A 19,056-nucleotide genomic window follows, 5' to 3' on the forward strand; every position below is an offset into this window, starting at 1 on the left:
GCAACACATACTTTTTTTTCTCTCAGTGGTATCACGTAAGAAAAAATCCCACCTATTACCAGTCGCATCAACTTAGTCAACTTAGTGGTAACAGTTGCGAATAAAGGAATAAGAGAAAAGAGATTATTTCGAGTGTATATTTCGTAAAGTCAAGTTTGAAGTTAAAAACTTGAATTTACGGCAAACCTCAATTTCTAGCTATTCCATTGTTTTCATGTAGTCAGTCTCAAACGTATTTCTTAGTTCCTTATATTTGTAACTTTTACATTCATTAAGGGTCCGTCTCATCATATTTATATTCTGAGGTCTGACTGTAAAACGAACTTACCTTAAAGAGTTTTAACGCTTCAGCCTGCAACGCTTCGGACGTTAGTGAGGTGAGTGGCGACGAAATATGTTCTTTACTGTACAGTAACGTCGGATGCCTCCATAGCACGCAATCTGAAATAACAGATAACATTGATTTAGAAAATCGAAAATTAAGAAATTTGATAAATTTATCATACCTGGGGAGCGTGTGTAATTATCTCTGATATAAGTTTCCAACGTGCGTAAACACAAACCCACAATTTCCAACACAAACTGCCCTGCTAAGCCAAAGAGCGCTATGTCAAAAGAAAATTCATTGCTAACTTATACTTTAGTTTCTATTACTGAGAGTTCCATTTTCAAAATCATTTGTTTTGTTTGTCCATTCAGCTTATGAGGGCAGTAAAGTTACTCGATCAAAGCATGAAATGTAATTAAAGTGACTCACTCGGATCCCCGTCGGTTTCCATAAGTTTCTGCACTAATTGCTCGAAGTGCGTGCCCTGGCCCAGGCCGGCGCCAGACACCACGGTGAGCTGGTACAGCCACGAGTCCTTGTCCGCTTTCGTCTCGAACAGGAGGTACGTTGGACCCTGGAATGTCACAAAAAATCCATTGTCAACTATGTTTTCTTGCGTTATCACAGAATAAATAATAGTACCAAAGAGGACGATTGTCAAAGTAAATTATGTAGCCACTGTAAATTTACTGCCATCTTTCGACAAAACATAAAACTGTTAGAACGCCATTTGACTTTGATCCTTATTCTTTCAGTGATATGTGTTAACTTATTAAATATTGATATTCACACCATATACTCGACTATATAGGCCAAAGGTATAGTTCCATGTTTTCGAACGATGGCGCCACAACCTTTAGCCTATGCTCGAGTAGATAGCGTGAATATTAATATTTAAAAAGTTAACACATATCAGTTAAAGAATAAGGATCAAAGTCAAATGGCGTTCAAACAGTGTTAACCTTCTGTCGAAAGATGGCAGTAAATGAACTGTAGCTACATAATTTACCATGACAGTAACTCTCATCTTCACCAGGTACAGAAGACTCACTCTCTAACAAAACGCGTTTGTTACGATCAGGACAGATATGACCGCTAAATGGCGACAGCGCCACGCGCGGCTTTTTGCTAGCCACCAAAATTGGCGTGGAACGGATGTACTTTTAGCTACCTGTAGCAAAGCGATGAAATCGCGGAGTGAGCCACGCCTAGCGTTATCAAATGGATAGGATTGATTAGGCTAGCTCATGTTTTCTTTTGAAAAATTCAACGTTAAAAAAAATACAATACAACGCAATGCATAAGAGATTTTCTGACAGTACAAACTACATTCAATATCTGTAACAAATCTGAATAACTAACATTAACTACAACAACACCACTAATTTTATTGAACAGTTCAAATCTAAAAATGTCTATTAAATAAATTAAATAGTAGATTGTTAACCAAGGGTTTCCACCCTTGGTTAAGTGATTCAATTCACCCGAGATATTTTGGCGCTCGAATGAAGAGAGAGCGCCAATAGTTCGAGGGTGAGATGGTTACTTTTACCCGAGTTAAACACTCTACTTTTCATTTCGACTATGAGGAAAGTCAAACACGAGAAATGTAGGTTGATTTATTTTGATTACATTACATTCATTCATTCAATTTTACTTTTTTCAAGGCGCGTATACATTAAGGCCGTTTCAGATACATTCCAATTTAAGATCGGATTGTCTATGGTTTTCAATATTTTTCGATCAAAATGTAAAATATTAGCTGTTGCTCGAAGTAAAAATTACTTTCCACCCTAGGGTGGGAAATGAAATTTTCCACTCGGCTATCAGCCTATGAAAGGTGAACTTTCCGAACAGGAGAGATGAAAAATAGTTTTAATTTTCCCCACTCTGTTAAGTGCGATATCGTCGCTGTTTGTCACCACATCACCGCACTTCACTAATAGGTAATACCTTTTAACAATGACGTATAAATAAAATCGGAGATTCATTTGTGTGAATACAATTTCTCTTGTTATCAACCACGCAGATATTTGACTTTGAAGCACACATAATAACTGTAGTGGCTAACACGTCCAAACGCACACATTTCTAGGTACACATACACACACAAGACAGACACTACTCGTAGTCATAAGTTTTCTCACTGACCCCAGTTACCTGGTGCTGCGGGTATATCGCAACCGTCAAATGGTTCCGCGCGTCATCATACTTCTCTTCCGAACCCCAAACATAAAACAAATATGTACATATATCTAGACACACACTACGTCCAAACACACACAAGTCTAGGCACACACAGACACTAGTAATAAGTTTTCTCACTGACCCCAGTTACCTGGTGCTGCGGGTATATCGCAACCGTCAGGTGGTTCCGCGTATCATCGTTCTTCTCCTCAGAGTCCGAGTCGGATACATGCTCCACGTCCTCCACTCGGGCGTCGCGCATGTTTATCTGGCCCGTTGGGTTCTGTAATCATTCCAACGAAACTTAATAAGTAAAAAGTTGGCTGGGAGATAGGAGTTATGAAGTAAAGGATTGTAGTTTCTGTAAACCATTGAAATTGTGAATCGGTGCTTCACATCACTACCGTAACCGGGATGCCACATAACTAGTGGCGTCATCCATCTTGTAGATCGGTTTTGAGCGCGAACGGCGTCACGTATTATCCAAGACAGAAACTCTCATACATTGTGAATTGTGATTCCGTAATAAATATTGGTATAAATGGTGCTCTGGTCGTTTTTACTTTTACACAACCCTAATATTTTCTATTCATCATTGTAATTTACTTAAGACGACAAAAAAATTGAACCTTTGCCAATTATAAAATGGCTTATATTATCTATAATTAGAACATACCTGGTCCCCAGGCGACTTGAAGTACAAGAACATCTTGCCGATGAGAACGCACCAACTCTTCTTAGCGTGGCCGTTCTTGACTTTCGTCAGCCAGCCCTGAATGGTTGGTTTGTTGTCTTCTTTACTCAGTAGGAGTTTCGTCGCGTTTCGCCTTTGAACGTTCTGAAAATATAGATAGTCACTTATTTATTGTAATTTCGTGGTTATTTTTGCACAAAATCTTGCGTGCTTCGCCAAGACCTTTTGACCAATGCTATAAATGTTGTCGGATCGGTCATGTCCGGGACCAAAATGCCGTACCTATCCTCGATGTTTTCACATGACCAAACGATACATACATACAAACGTAATGGGTAGATGTTCGACTGCACCTAGCTACTTGCCTTAACTGTTCTGGTCAACACAAAGTTTGTTTGGAGTACTAGGCAACAGCAAATCGAGAGTATGAACGCGTGAGGTTTTTACCGATTGAATGTTATTTTTAGCCTAAAAAGTACCTGTAAAACTCTGATCCAATCCTCCATAGTAGCGATGCTGTCAGCCGTGAGGTAGTAGGTGCGACTGCCGGTGTAGATCTCGAAGGTGGCGGCGCCCTCGTTGCGCGAGATTTTGCAGGCCTCGCCGAGACCGATCTGGCCTTGCGGCTTGCGAGCCGTTTCTGATTGGGACTTCCAGTAGGACAGCGTGCCGTTTTTCAGCACAAACCTGTGAATGAAAATAATAGCACATTATTCATAGGCCGGAAATGGCAATTAGCGAATGAGTTTTTATTAAAATCGCATCAGTAGAGCCAGAGCAGCCCCTTTACTGTACCAAAATTTTGTTGAATTATAATTTTCAACAAAAATTTGGTACAGGGATTCATGAAACAAAAAGAAAAAAATATTTTGGAGTTAAAAGCCGTTATCAAAAAGATTTTTTTTTTGTTTGCTAGCCTGCCGGGATATTTTGGTGTTTAATGGTCTAAAATCGGTTGCATCAAAAAATCTGTCACCGTCGAAACAATCGCAAAAACTTGTATGGAAAGTTTCGTAGTTCTCTACTCCGTGACGTTGAGCAGTTTGTAGATTGTGGACGATGTAGCTGGCCCTTAATCAACTCGTCTTCATCAGAGTCACCGAACAAAATGTTTTCAACTCACCATCGTTTCCGCCACGTCTTGAGCTTCCCGCCCAGTTTCGCAAGATGGCCACTTTTTTCTAATGCCTCGTGTCTCTGGGCCGGCGGCGGCGCCGAGCGGCACAGCGAGGCCAGCGACGCCGACGTGTCGCACGACACCGCGTCCGGCGGGATCGCGTAGTCGTCCGACATGCCCGACTCGAACGACGTATCTACACGAAAAAAAAACCCTCTATAATCCACACTTAACGTACTTCGAAAACTACCAATATTATTCTAAAATCAATCATCACAGAGAGAAAAAATATCCTGGTCACGGCACCAAATTGTAACAGCCTACCCTTATTTCGCACCTTTTTCTACTATAATTGGCTTGCCAGAGTATACATATACAGAGTATACATATATTCCGCAGTATATTAGGAAGCGACTGCATCTTTTAACTGTCAATTTATTTATACAAATAAATATATATTGATTTAGATCACCACTAATTATTTTTTTCATTTTGTAAATTTAACACCAATCAGAAACTAAATTTGTTAAAAAGCAGGGCTTTAGTAGTAACCATACTGTTATGGTTAATTCTAAGGCCCTGCTTTTTAACAAATTACGTATTAAGCTACAGATCTAGAGACAAATAATTAACACAATTACCTCTAGTTTTACTCTGTTTACTCGGCGACCCGCTACTCGACCGTTTAGCTGGGCTCAGACTAGAGCTAGTCTTCACGCTCTTCGACGGACTGCTTGCACTGAGACTGGTGTCCGATGAACTGCACTGGCCGTTCGCACTGTTGGTTAACACTAGGCCGTGGTTGGACGTCTGTTGTATCGAGGCTGGGAGGACGTTGGTGAGGTTCACGTTGTTGATTGGTTGACTTGAAGTTTGAGCTGGTAATAAGAACAATTTTTAGCGAACAACGAGCTTTTTAGGTGAACTTTTCAGCTTGGACGGGTGGAGTGAAAAAAACTTAACTAAATTAGGAGTTCAACGATAGAATGATAGATTTTCATCGTAACAGATCCTATGCCGTGGAATCTGTTGGACGCCCATTCAATTGTTAGGATTAGATTAGCCTTTGGGTGGCTTGAAAACATTTAAAGAGTAATATTGCCCGGATGGGTTCATGTTGGTCACTGACTTTAAAAAGCCTAATCACGATTTGTTTCCCTTGTGATCAAGGATGGCAAATGGAAGGCAACAACATATAGCGGCATAACAAAAACAAAATGGAAACATAAAGTGAGGATGGTACCAGGAAACACTAAGATAAGAAAAATAATGGTAATTTACCGAAAATGTGATGTGGTGTGTTGTGAACTGTGACTCCCATGGAATCTTCACCGTCAGACGAATCATCTGACGAGTCACCCGTAAATGGCATCGATCGGATCTGTGAAGCTCGCTGAAATCAACAATTTATTATTTGAAAACGTGTCTTCATAAATTGGGTTTTACTTTGAAAACTAAATGTTACAAATTAAATTTTATTTCGTATTTAAAGTCTTCTTTTAACTTTTATCGCATGTTTATTTGTTCCGTATATAATTATAATAGTATAATTAACACCAGAAAACCGGTTGGTTCAATGATAAGTACGAAATAATTTCGTACAAACTTGCTTTTGTATCAACTCTCATTTGTCATATGTGAGGACGTTCAATACAAGAACGGCATACTAAAGCATAATGAATTATTTTAGACGAACACAACAGAACACTGCGTTGTAAGCATTTAGTTCATGCCACGACAATAAACCAGACAGACAAGCCATTGTCGACATTATATGAAGGCATTAGAGTTATAAATGGTGTACTGACCCCTTTGACAGTGGCGTAGACAGGGACGGATATGTTCTGGTAACTAGTAGATTCGTGGACTGGTCGTGGACACGGCGGAGGACTTAATTCTTCTTCAACTGATTGTTGTAAGCCATCGTCAGCCACCTAAAACACATGGATACTTGTATCAGTTTCGTTCATATACATTCTGATAAAAGTGAGTTTAAGGTTAAAGATCAATGGGTTTCTTTACATTTAATGCAATTTTATTGCAATGTTAAAAAATACCCTAGTTATATATAAGAAATCCGCAACGCAGGCTTCGTCAAGTGGCTACAAATGCAAATCAGCAACATGCTTCGTCCCAGCAACATGTTTCTTTACATATACTTACATACAACATTTAATTCTGAATGACAATTGAATTCACAAGAACGAACGGTAATGAGACTAAATAAGAATGATGTTCGGAAGTTAGACATGTAAACATCTTCGACACAAAATTTATTTTAAATTTAAACTTAATTTTTGCACATTTTACATTCTGCTGCTAATGGTAACTTTAGAGTACGAGTAATTAGTGATAACCCTAACAGTGACATATCACGTTAGCACGGTATACTTACTCGTCGCGCTGCGAACATAGCTCAGAGGCAGCTCCGAATACATACTTGTATCTGAAGAAGTGATTGATACAGCTATGTCGAAACTAAATACACCTGAGGATGTGATGAGCGTTTCCATTTAGAGTTAAGGTTGACGAAATATAAAGTGAGCCGATCTCTCGAACAAGTTTGAACAAGATCGGCTCACTTTATATATCGTCAACTTTACCTGGTAAATCTTAGCCTCCCAGCTGGGGAAGCGGTGAAGCGGCGGCGTGGGCGGGCGCGGCTGGTCTGACGCACACGACTCGCCCGTAGAGCTGCCGCCGCGGCTGCCCTGAACGACTACCGACGGCCCCTGCCACGCTGGCGTACGTTCTGAAAAACAGCCATAAAATACTTATAAGACGAAAGAAGATGAAATGCCGAAAGAATTTTTATCAAAACGAGCTACAGATGACTCAGCGCCAATTTTATTCAGGAATAATAGATACAAGACAAAGATACGTTACTCAGTATTGAAAATCATGAGCTCATGTAACTAAGCTTTATAGTGTAACCAGGCGTGGCTCACTCCGCGGTTTCGTCGCTTTGCTACAGATAGCTAAAAGTACATCCGTTTCGCCCCAATTTTGGGGAAAGCCATAAGCCGCGCGTGGCGCTATCGCCACCTAGCGGCCATATCTGTGCTGATCGTAACATACGCGTTTTGTTAGAGAGTGAGTCTTCTGTACCTAGTACTATTATTTATTCTGTGTTTATACTCCGAGTAACTTAGTTTTATATGTTTTTTATAACCCAGCACTTGAATTGAACGTTCACTGATTTATGAAATATTAAATTACAATAATTAGTGGTGAAGACACCATATTTACCTCTACTTGGTGTATAGATTTCCGCATAATCATGAGTAGTATCACCATCCGTTGATGTGTTTGGCGTTGTTGGTAACACGACGAGATTCTCTACAGCCGCCTGAAAATAAAAACTCTAAATTTAAAAAACAAACCATAACGGTACAGTCAACAACAGAGCTATGAATACAGGCAAAGTGTCAAAAATATGTATACAGTACTTTATTGCCTGTACATTAAGGTCGTGTATACATATTTTTGGCACTTTGCCTGTATTCATAGCTCTGTTGTTGACTGTACCTTTTCCTCCCCTCCATTTAGATAAGCTTTAATATCCTGTTTTACTAGTGATAACATTCGCAATGGCATGCCAATGTAAATAATGGCATTATAGCAATTCATTTGCATGCCATTCACATTCTAGTGTTTAGTTAAGACACCAGATTAGCTTGTAAAAGCTAAGTGGTAGACAATAGACCATCCATATTGGAACATCCGTATGATCCGTACTACTATTAAGTGAATAGAATGGTTATCTGATTTGAATAAAGTCTGAATACAACACCAAATGTGGCTTCTAAACGGTCATAGTAATGAATGCAATGAGAACTTGACGCCTATTGGTCACATTGGGTAGGTATACCGGTGAGAAGCAGGGGTAACTTTTTTGCTGACGCGATATTGCGTCAGTGGGAGTTCGTTAATCTAAAGTGCAGTTCATGGAATCCACTCGAGGCGTGGCACTTGCGCGAGGTGTACTGGTTGAGACGATGCGGCACTGTACTGCAGTGTACTAAAGTAACATTAGTAATAAAATCGTTGAAATAACTCACTGCCAGATCATTGGCAAGTAGGCTAGCCGCCGTCCGTTCGTCTAACTACAGTATCGCCATTCACTTTGTCCAACTCTGTCCAAAGCCGTTTCTGTCCAGTCGACGGCGCCGAGTTCGCTAAGGTCTTTCTGCACTTCGTCTCTCCAACGGTACCTAGGGCGTCCAGACGGCCTTTGGCCACTTGGTACTCCAGAGTACGCCCTTAGAACTGCGCAATCTTTCCCCATCCGGACTACGTACCCGAGCCATCGGAGTCTAGCGGCTTTCGATTCCGATGACCATCGGACTAAAGAAACATCAATAACAAAAATATTTTAAACAACTCACTGCCAGATCATCGGCAAGTAGGCTGGCCGCCGTCCGTTCGTCCAGTGTACGGTTCATGGTGTTGACAACAGGCGGTGGGGTGGCGCTGGCGTGAGGGGTGCCGATGGATTGGTTGCGCCGGTGCCGCACGGGGGTGCTGTAGTGAGGCTCCGATGAGGTTAGAGGTAGCTGGAAGTATAGTAAATAATCAGAAAATAATAGAGTAACATTACAGCAAAGATGTGTGGATTTTATAACATGTGTAAACGTATTCTGTTTGATAGTTGAAGATTGTGCTGTACGGTACTGTACGTTTATTTTCGCTTAAAATTAAGAGGAAGTAGTTATACATTTATTGTAAGTACATCAATATTATTTCAGCCTGAATCTCACAAGCAGATTACATAAAATTATTAATTATAATTTCACTTTTGTGACTTATACAAATTATTAATTTTTATTTCAAGTAAGAAACTTAGTGAAACTCAAGCTTACAATTACGACTGTGTTTTACAACAGGTTACAGATGTTCTTTTCACCGTGCAATACTAATTGTGCTAGCAAATTAAAAGAAACACCTAACACCTGAGAAAGAATAACAATTAGGTATAGGTACATATTTAGTTTATAAGAGTGAAAAAAAAAACCTAATCTCATATACACGATAAAATACTCTAGATTTGTTATTGTAGGTAGTTTCATCTAGTTTAAATTGCCACGAACTTTTGAAGTCTTCCAGCAATTAAATAAAATTGATTATTGTCCAAGCTTTTCCTTACTCATCTATTCGACTAAATTTGCAAGCAAGCATTACCCTATTGATAACAGATTTCTTACACGTACTTTAAACATATCACAATTAAAAATATTTACACAGCTAAGTGCGTAAAAATAAACTTAGGGCATATGCATATACAATAAGTTTTACAGTGCATAGATAGAACATTGAGAAAAAAGGTAGGAACATTAAAGATATTTCCCAGACTAAAGTGCATTAAAATATTGAATGATTATCTAAAAGACATTCCTAAATAAGTGCAAATAACAACTATTATTAAATTAGTATGTGAAAGTAGTAGTAATCACTTTATTGTACACAACTTAGGTACAATAAAGTACCGTAAGTAGATGGAAAATATAGGTATGAGAAAAAACCCAAAATTCAAATAACATTTTTCAAATTAAAACCATTATGTTTAATATGCTAATGCTACAAGGGTTATTTTCTCATAACTACCTTAAACATCGAAACATTGAGATGCATCTAGATCTGACAATCGCACCACTAGTACGCCATTCGTTAATCCCTCGCGCACAGTGTGTGCGTAGCGTACTAGGCAATGCTAACAGTAATCGAGCCTTCTGCAAAGGCACAGAATAAATTATAGTACAGGTACAGAAGACTCACTCTCTAACAAAACGCATCTGTCACGATCAGCACAGATATGGCCGCTAGGTGGCGACAGCGCCACGCCCGGCTTATGGCAAACCCCAAAATTGGGGTCGAACGGATGTACTTTTAGCTACCTGTAGCAAAGCGACGAAATCGCGGAGTGAGCCACGCGTGGCAAAGGACAGAATTGCAGCACATTCTTCAAATCTGGATGCACCTCAAGAAAGTAAGAGCACAACAAAGAGACAGACAGCCAACTACGGACTACCTGTGGCCCCTCGAGGCTCTCTGATCTCCGCCTATTGGCAGCTATTAGGCTGGATGTGGCTCGCGGCGAGCCTTCCTCAGTTCTGACCTCGAGGGACAGACTCGCTCGGGTGGGGAGGAACTGGGGGTAAGGGAATAATGCTAGAGAATATAACTAAGCTGATGAAATATTACTCAGTAAAAAAAAATATGGTTTCAAACACCTTTGTTATCAGAAAATATTACCGGTTTTTAGCAGCCCGAATTTATTTAATATTTGTATGTAATTAATAATTTTAAATATATTTTGTTATTCCTATTGGCTTATGTATTTATTATTTCAATATAATGCAATGCAAAAATTATCAGCAAAATAAATGTTGAAATGGCCAAGTGCTGATTTTGATAAGAAATTTTGAAAACAGCATCTCTGGAGCCAATGTCGAAGAAATATCCACTTATAAGTACAGTTGTGTACCCAACATACAGCTGTCTCTGTATAAAAGTTCTTCAGACATAAAACAAGAAAGGGCCCTCACCGCTCGGCTACCCTGCGTAGCAATATGGTTCCTAAGCAGCTCCAGCTGTTGATTGCAGCGGTGGTTCTGCTCCCGGAGCAGCTGGTTCTGCTGTTCCAGCTCTTTCAGCTTGTTGGTGACCCACTCCTTGATGCGCGCCGCCTTCGCCTCCACCTGCTTCGCGTCTTGGAGCCGCAGCTGCTTCTGGAAGAGGGGAGATTTTGTCAATAAGTGTAAAATAATTATAGTAAAAGGAAGGCGGGAAAACCTATAACAAGATGGTCAGGGATATCATAGCCACAGCTGGAGAAAATTGGCTAATCAAGGCAAAAGACCGAGAAAGGTGGAAAGATATGGAGGAGGCCTATACCCGAAAGGGGTCCTTAATGTAGTAAAATAAACAACAATATTAACCCATGGAGCGCCCCAAAATTACCGTAGTATGGAACTCCTATACTAAGCTCCAGGGGTTAACAGAAAACATCTCAATGAAATACTATTTAAGAAAAAATAAAGGCCTAAATAAAATTATAGTAAACAACATTTATTAAAACCCAAGTCAAGTCAAGACAAGTCAGACGACACAACAGAGCCACGCTGTTATATTGTCCCCCAAATCTAATGTTTAATTTGTCTTTGGTTATTATTTGTAGTTTTTTTTTATTTTGTTCCCTTGTATTTATTTTGTAGTTTCACAGTGCCTTGGTTTTTACTGTAATGCTGTGTCACTTGAGTAATAAATACATGTAAATGTAATAAAAAATAGCACATATAATACAATAATACATAATAATTATTACAAACTAATTGAGACAGAAAGTGGCTCATCTAATGTCTGCGCCAGAAGGCCTCGGGGCACAGAAGCCTTAAGAACTTTAAGCAACTAATGTTGTTATTCTGCCAATGCCATTGATTAATGAATGTAGCTAAATTAAATCTAAATAAAGCATTGTACTTATTGTTAAAGATCCAAGTAATTAAAATTAAAAGTAATTAAAGCACTGGATCTTATGGTTTTTTAAACGAAAATCAGTTTAACTACTCCAACAAGAAAATCTATTAGATTTTACGATCAAATCCAAGTTTTTAAAGCAATATAACTACAATAGAACTTATTTATATACTGATATTATAAATAAAAGCAATAAAACAGATACTCGAAGAGAAAACGTAAAAGTTTTCATCGCTCTACCTCCATGTTTAATGAACGCTCAAACACTAATAAAAAGAGCTTTTCTTTATGAATTGTGGACACGACTCGATATTATACTCCTGCCACCCACGCGATGCACATTGGAATAAATTTATTATACACATTTTCATTCATAAATTTACAGAAAACGAAACAATAAACATCGCTACATAAGCTCCATTTTGACGTCACGTCTGTCAGTGTCAGTGTCTTAATGACGTTTAGGTAGCTTTTTTATTTATTGCTGCGTTTTGTTCACGTTTTGTACCGGATATGACGATATTTTCGATGCGTTCAAAAAATCATAAAGTTATTATAAAATATTTATGGAAAAAAAAGGACAACCGTGATCTATTTTAATGTACTTTACCTGTTCCTCGATCTGTCCTTCGAGTCGAGTGATGGCTTTGGGCGCTCCGTCAGCGCCCGCCGGCCACTCGCAAAGCCGCTGCTCCATGGCGCGGACCTGAAACAAGTAAAATAGCATTTTTATTGTCATATATAGCCGAATATACAACAACAACAACAACAATACAGATTCTTATAAATTGACATTAATGTAATTTGTACTGTAATCATATGTTGTGAAATAAATAAATCTAATCTAATCTAATTTAATAGAATCTCGACGGCGCAAAGAAAACCAAGGGTTTAAACATATTTACCATTTATTATAGTTATTTATTATAAGTACTTAAGTAGTTTGTTTACAGCAAAGGGATGTCGAAACCATAACTGCGTTGCGCCAGCTCACTTCGTGGTTTCTTATTGCGTGGCGTCAGTGCGTCACTTTCGTGTGCTATGTATATCGAGGAAAAAGATGTAAGTACCTAAATGGCGTGGTAGATACAAACCACGGTGTGACGAAATCAAAACACAAGAGTTTAAAGACGTTTATTAGGTAGATACATTCTCAAATTCAAATGAGTTCATTAGAACCGAATCCAAATCGATCGTAGAAAAAGGGGTAGGTACCGGTACCTTCTTGATAAATTGGCCCTGGAGATTGTGCAATGTAATACGACCTTTTTGAACTATTCCGCATTGCAACATCAACATAGTTGAAACGGTATTTAGACACTGCGACACAATTCATACCTAGATTAACCGCAACCTGCTATAGGATTACTGTGGCATACCTAAAACTATGCAACGCGAGATAACGATACTGAGTATTTTAGATACTTTGTATGTATTGTTAAAGTAGGTAATAAATACGTAAGGCACTTCAAGACGAATCCAGGTGCTATTCCTATTCATACAAAGTTACTTTGTTAAGCTTTCAAGCTGTAAATATCTTTCGTTTAGATGTTACGGGTATTAAAGAAGTAAAGTATTATAGCGTAGTTCATTTGAAAGTGCTGCTACAAAATTCCTAATTGAAATAGCAGGTGAATTCAATAATAACTGCACTGGGTTAACCTGGGACTATTAAGAGAGGCAAGGCATTACATAGTACCTACAGTACTAACAGTACCTATTTAGTATACTTGCATTTTGAATAGAAAATATGGGAATTGCTTTGGCACGAAACTGTTACAGTAAAATGTATACAAACAAAATCCTCTCCTCTGGTTATTGGAATTGGGGTTCAAACAAATGAAATAAACCCTAAATAAATTACCATTTAGGGTCATTTAGATGCAAATTACCGTCTCATGGTGAAAACAGTGCATGCCGGGGGTACGTGGCGGATGGATTAATCAATCGTGAGGGATTAGAGAAAAGCCCCGAATTGAAACACCCGAGCTGCTCTGTATAGGATTAACACAGTATCGCGTATCATGTTGTACGGGTATGTTACACGTTTAATTGTTACTTTATTTGGGTTGCTGAAGAATTGGGAGGATTTCAAAGGGGTCCTTGATTAGCTACAGCTCTGAAGACCGTCTGTCGAAGATAGTGAAAAGACGCAGTAAATTAAATCGTACCTAAAGTCTTACTATTCACTGCGCTAGGTGAGAGCTATGTCAGCGTTGCAAAGGTCTCAAAGAGCTAAAGTTCGATAAAGCGTACCTAATTTCTCCTCTATCTTATTTAGAAGGAGTAAACTGTTTCAACTGTATATAAATGACTTAGTCAATTTGCGTAATAATGTTCTATAACATTTATTTATACAGGGTGCTTTAAATCAAGGATTCTGCTCGCTAAACTGAGCTACTTTTATTATGGCACCAACCCCGAAATCCCGAAAAAAAATTCTACTTTTTCATACATTTTGGCTGATCAGATGTCGACGTTTTCTATGGAAAAGCCAAAAAAATTTCCCCGATTTTAGGGTTGGTCCCATAGTAAAAGTAACTCAGTTTAGCGAGTAAAATCAAGCCCTGGAATTAAAGCCCCATGGTCAGACACATACTGTATGTATATTTATTTACTGTCTAATCCTTAGTGGCCAATTATTTTGTTCCAAGTTTATACTTGTAAACTTTGGAAACGATTGGTGTGCCAAAAAGTTCGAAATGAAACTTTGTCATAAAAACTTAACCCATTAGGATTCGGAGCATAGGAACAGTTACAAACTTTGAAAAATAGTTCTTCTAACAAACCCCGCATATTAAGCACTTACGGAAACTTTGTGTTTTGTATAGTTGTTTTGTAGTTGTATAATTGTTGACTTTCGAGGACCTTATGGAAATTACTGATTTATTCGACTGATGGAAACCCGGGTAAGGTCTGACCCTTTAAAATAACTTTCTTATGCATTGATTTGTGTTTAGGTTACCTCCTCTTCAGGCATTTTTTCTGTAGAGGAATATTTTTTTTAGTTTTACTGCAATTCAACAGAACTTCTGCAGAAAACAAGCGGCACAATCCCGCACACTGGAACCCCATAAATAAAAACCCATAAATCCGCAACGCGACTCTCCATGTGACAGCCATATAATACAAGATATCACATAACACCACAAACCCCACGTCTAAGGCGTTAGCTGGCCAAGTATTATCACTGGTTTCGCAACCTCTCGCATTTAAAAAAAATCCTATAACAATTCTTAAGATTCGTCTAAGTTCTCCCTAGTGCAAGCGGTTTATTTTGACTTGCAGATAGCCCGAAGGCACTTGAGAAGAAATATTGGCTGTCGCTAGCTCTTTGGCAGGTTTACAGGCAATCTTTACACAAGTACCTATGTTCCCTTGAGCGTGGGTATAAAACACGTGGACTGATTTAACGACCTAGTAAAGTCAGGGCAATGACCTGTGCAAATAAAAACTTGTTTGCATTTAAACTTTGACTACAGCAAAGATATAACTAAGAGGATTTTGTAAACCTAACGAGACAATAACATTGTCATAAACATGAAAGCGCTTTAAAAAAGACACCGTAGGGAAAAATTCAAGTTTTTATTGAGCCCGGAATTGCCTCGCCGTGCCACCATTTTGGTCGGGCCATGCTGGTTTCGTGCGATAAGCTGAAACGTTCTTTTTCCAAATCCTAGTTTCATAATCCCTGTTGCTAAAATAAAACAGATAGACCGCGGGCCAGTAACAGTACGGAGTAAATTTTAAGCTTAAACTTAACCACAAAATTGGTTGTGCCATGACATGACCAAACATAATATGAGCCATTTAAGAACAAAGGAAGGATAGCCCAGGAATAGCACACATTAATCACATAAGCCGTAATTTGCCTGACTCGTGGTACGAACTACGAGGGGACGCCACTAATATCGAGAGTATTCCAGAACTTTCTAAATCCGGTAATGCTTAGGACAAGGAAAATAAACTACAACTCGTGCTCGCAGAAAGAAAAACGAATAAACTGAACTCATCAAAAGTTGAGCACATCACAAACATAAGGGGGCTTATGGGGTGACATATCTACCGAGGTTAGATTGAGTACTTACTGCTGTGTTCATTTACAGGAAGAGTTAGGTCTACACAAACTTATGTAGGTATAAAAGCCCACACTGTGTGTTCTACTCGATTAATCTAACATTCTAAGCAATACCTAATTGTTTTTCATATGTTTTGTCTTATCCCATGCTGAGATGGTCACTTTACAATCCGGTTCGAAGGACCAATATTGTACAGACAGCATCCGCAACTTTAGACGCGTTGTTTCATCCGCCAATATTGATGCTGACTGTACCAAATAGAATAATGTGACAAATAGCTACTTAATCCTATATGTATAGTTATTCGTATGGACATTTATAGCTCTATTTTCTTTCACCAAACAAAGCTTGCGTGTCATATTTGCCTAACAGAAAACCAACAAGAGCTTTCATTAAACTCCCATTCATAAATTGCATTTGCACTCGGCGGTCAAGTGTAAATAGCGTGTAGGAGGAACATACGAGCTCGTTCATTGCTAAGCCATCTCTAATTAAACCGTCGACAGCGACGAATTGTTCCCTAACAAACTTCCTTGTTTATTTACTACAACATGGCAGTTAATTTCAATTTTACTAATGCGTACCGGAGAAGGAAGCAATAAAGATACGAGAATAGTGAGACGGAATGTTTATTTTTATACATTTTTATCTCAACGCTTGTTCCGAATTGAGAGTTAATAGTGAAAACACTGGAAACGATGATTCGCTTCGTCAACTTGAGATTTCAAAATAACTCATTACTGAACGCATCCGTAAGCGTCGGCGTGACACCGGATGCCGGATGTGAGGTCGCAAAGCATTATTTATTACTGGTTTAATATTGCAGAAAATATAATATATCTTAATATGGTCATTGGGCGTTTTTGACACGCTTTATGAATTTTCGCGTACAGAGACCAAACTAGTTTTAAAATAGAGAATTTAATCTCACTTTTCTAAATAAGTATGTAATTTTTTTTATGTATCACCCGGCAGAAAATAGTTATTCAACGGTACGAGATAGTATTATTAATGTTTTTACTTTCAGCATTGTGCAAAAGTGTGGTTCATGCAGCATGAGAAATGTTTTATAGCATAATGGCATATGAAATGTTGTCAATTGCAGCTGTTGCCGGGGTGGTCACCTCTGCAGTTTCTGCAGGTGGCCTTCTGGTCTAGAGGTCGCCTGCATTGGCTGGCCCAGTGTGGTTCGGCGCAGTCACAGAATAAGTAATAGTACATATTATCATACAGAACGGACACGCACCGCCCCGCCCCGACTCGGATTACCTCGCCCCGCGACTGAGTTCTGACGGACTCCTGACATACTCTCAGTTCGGCTAGCAACGCCGCGGCGCGATGACGCAACGTTCAAAATGCCGATGTATTTTGCGATGTCGGTTGTTTTTCAAATTCACGAAATAAAGAACATTTATTTTTATTATACATATATTAAAAAGTAGCGTTTTGTAATTATTTTTTCTCAAACATGCAATGAAATATTGATGTTATGTTCCTTATAATAGGCTGCGAAGTATGACGTTTCAGGTTCGGCTAGGACAAGAGGTATTTAATGGAATTTCATACAAATCTTGCAGGCCTAGGCCGGCAAAGACCTCTTTTTTAATTTCCATTTCACAGATATTTGTGACACAGCATCGTGGCATTCAGCCATTAAAAAAAACTAGAGGCAGTATTTGCTTTATGGTTCGTAATGACACTCTGCCACTACGCCTATAAAAAAAAAACAAAAAACAATGTTTGCTACAATTTGCAGTTTTATTTGTATAAAATCAACATGAACTTAATAAATAATACATTATTAACCAAATTCTGTAATTTTAAATTATAAATTTAACTACACAAATAAATACATTTAAAATATTTCATCTAAACGTTAGCGGTAAAAAGGTCTACTCAAACACGCGTAGTTATTTTTTTAAATTGTTATGGAGGCAAAGTTGAAAAAATTTCATTCCGTATTTCTGTTTTATTGGATTTATGGTGCGTTGTTGATTTTTTTACTTTAATATGAGTCCCGACAAAATAATGAAATTAATTTTAATTGTAATCGTAGGAGTTGGAATTGGCAGCGTAACCAGAATTGATTTTAAATAACTTGCTGCCTCTGCCGCCAAGTCAAAGACGAGGTATCTATATGGTTGCTTATGGCAATTTTATTATTTTAGAATCTAAGAAAAATGGCTTATAGTTTTTTAGAAACAGTTTTGTGGTATATTTTAAAGAAATGAAAGTAACTACAAATTCGTGAACACTGTGGAAATTATACTTATTTTCTCCATGCATAAAGCAACGATGTATGTGAAACATGATATCAACATGAAAGACTATGTAAACTTATGTGACGGAAACGACAGTCAGACGGATACAAGGCGAAAAAATCAGAGATACATGAAAATATACGGGTAGTAAAAATACACGACTCGTGTAAAACATACGCGTGATAAAGATATAGGTACGTGTTAGTTATATTTTGGGTGTAGTTTACTTTTAGTTTTTTCTATAAATAAAACTTGGGTTTCGTGGATTTTTTATTTTATTTATTTCATTGCATGTTTGAGAAAAGCACTATACATACCTCGACGGGAAATGGGGTTGCCCGCGCTCAGACCTATCCGGCCTTGCTTCGCTCGGCCGTCTATATGTCTTCGGCCGGCAACCCCTTTCGTCCCGGCCTCTGTAGTAATGTACTAATATTTAGTCCACGCTAATTGTGTATCGACAATTCGACATGACATTTTTGGTAATTTATTGCCGCACCATACTTTACGTAATATTTTACGGCCTTTACGGGTTACGGGTGAGTTCGCATATATGTTCAAATAATATTAGCTGTGACCTGTGAATAGAACAGTTTATTATAGCAAGGATCTAGGAGAAAATACCATCTTGTAAATTATGTTTGTTTCTTTAATTTTAGGAATAAAAATGTTTGATATTTACGTTACAAGTACAACGATAACGCTCCGTGAACTCAAAAACATGTAAATAGTAGCCCTAAGCGACTTACTCACACAATGACGCGTGTACAGACGTGCCGTTCACACATATACACGCAAACGAGTTTTGACGTATGGCGTGTCCGCCCTGTGGCGCAGCGAACGCAGGCGAGCTGTCTGTGACATCCATGTGATGAGTGCTGGAAGCCCTGGCAGCGGTGACATTGCGCGGGCCC

The 19,056-nt window shown here is 38.6% G+C and overlaps 1 protein-coding gene across 1 annotated transcript in view; it reads right to left on the minus strand.

The window, feature by feature from the left end:
- LOC134671340 (uncharacterized protein CG43867) overlaps positions 1 to 19,056 on the minus strand; it is a 448,491-nt gene that overhangs the window by 15,243 nt on the left and 414,192 nt on the right. Inside the window, exons 7-21 of the mRNA XM_063529166.1 lie at positions 12,413 to 12,508; positions 10,872 to 11,054; positions 10,355 to 10,474; positions 8,715 to 8,882; positions 7,576 to 7,675; positions 6,930 to 7,078; positions 6,135 to 6,260; positions 5,608 to 5,719; positions 4,968 to 5,204; positions 4,333 to 4,522; positions 3,689 to 3,896; positions 3,192 to 3,353; positions 2,658 to 2,798; positions 758 to 902; positions 329 to 441 (exon numbers count right to left, since the gene is read on the minus strand). Coding sequence (XP_063385236.1) covers positions 329 to 441; positions 758 to 902; positions 2,658 to 2,798; positions 3,192 to 3,353; positions 3,689 to 3,896; positions 4,333 to 4,522; positions 4,968 to 5,204; positions 5,608 to 5,719; positions 6,135 to 6,260; positions 6,930 to 7,078; positions 7,576 to 7,675; positions 8,715 to 8,882; positions 10,355 to 10,474; positions 10,872 to 11,054; positions 12,413 to 12,508 — 2,250 coding nt within the window. The remainder of the gene's footprint in view (positions 1 to 328; positions 442 to 757; positions 903 to 2,657; positions 2,799 to 3,191; positions 3,354 to 3,688; positions 3,897 to 4,332; positions 4,523 to 4,967; positions 5,205 to 5,607; positions 5,720 to 6,134; positions 6,261 to 6,929; positions 7,079 to 7,575; positions 7,676 to 8,714; positions 8,883 to 10,354; positions 10,475 to 10,871; positions 11,055 to 12,412; positions 12,509 to 19,056) is intronic.

The sequence above is a fragment of the Cydia fagiglandana genome, chromosome 15, assembly GCF_963556715.1.
Source record: "Cydia fagiglandana chromosome 15, ilCydFagi1.1, whole genome shotgun sequence".
Classification (NCBI taxonomy): domain Eukaryota; kingdom Metazoa; phylum Arthropoda; class Insecta; order Lepidoptera; family Tortricidae; genus Cydia; species Cydia fagiglandana.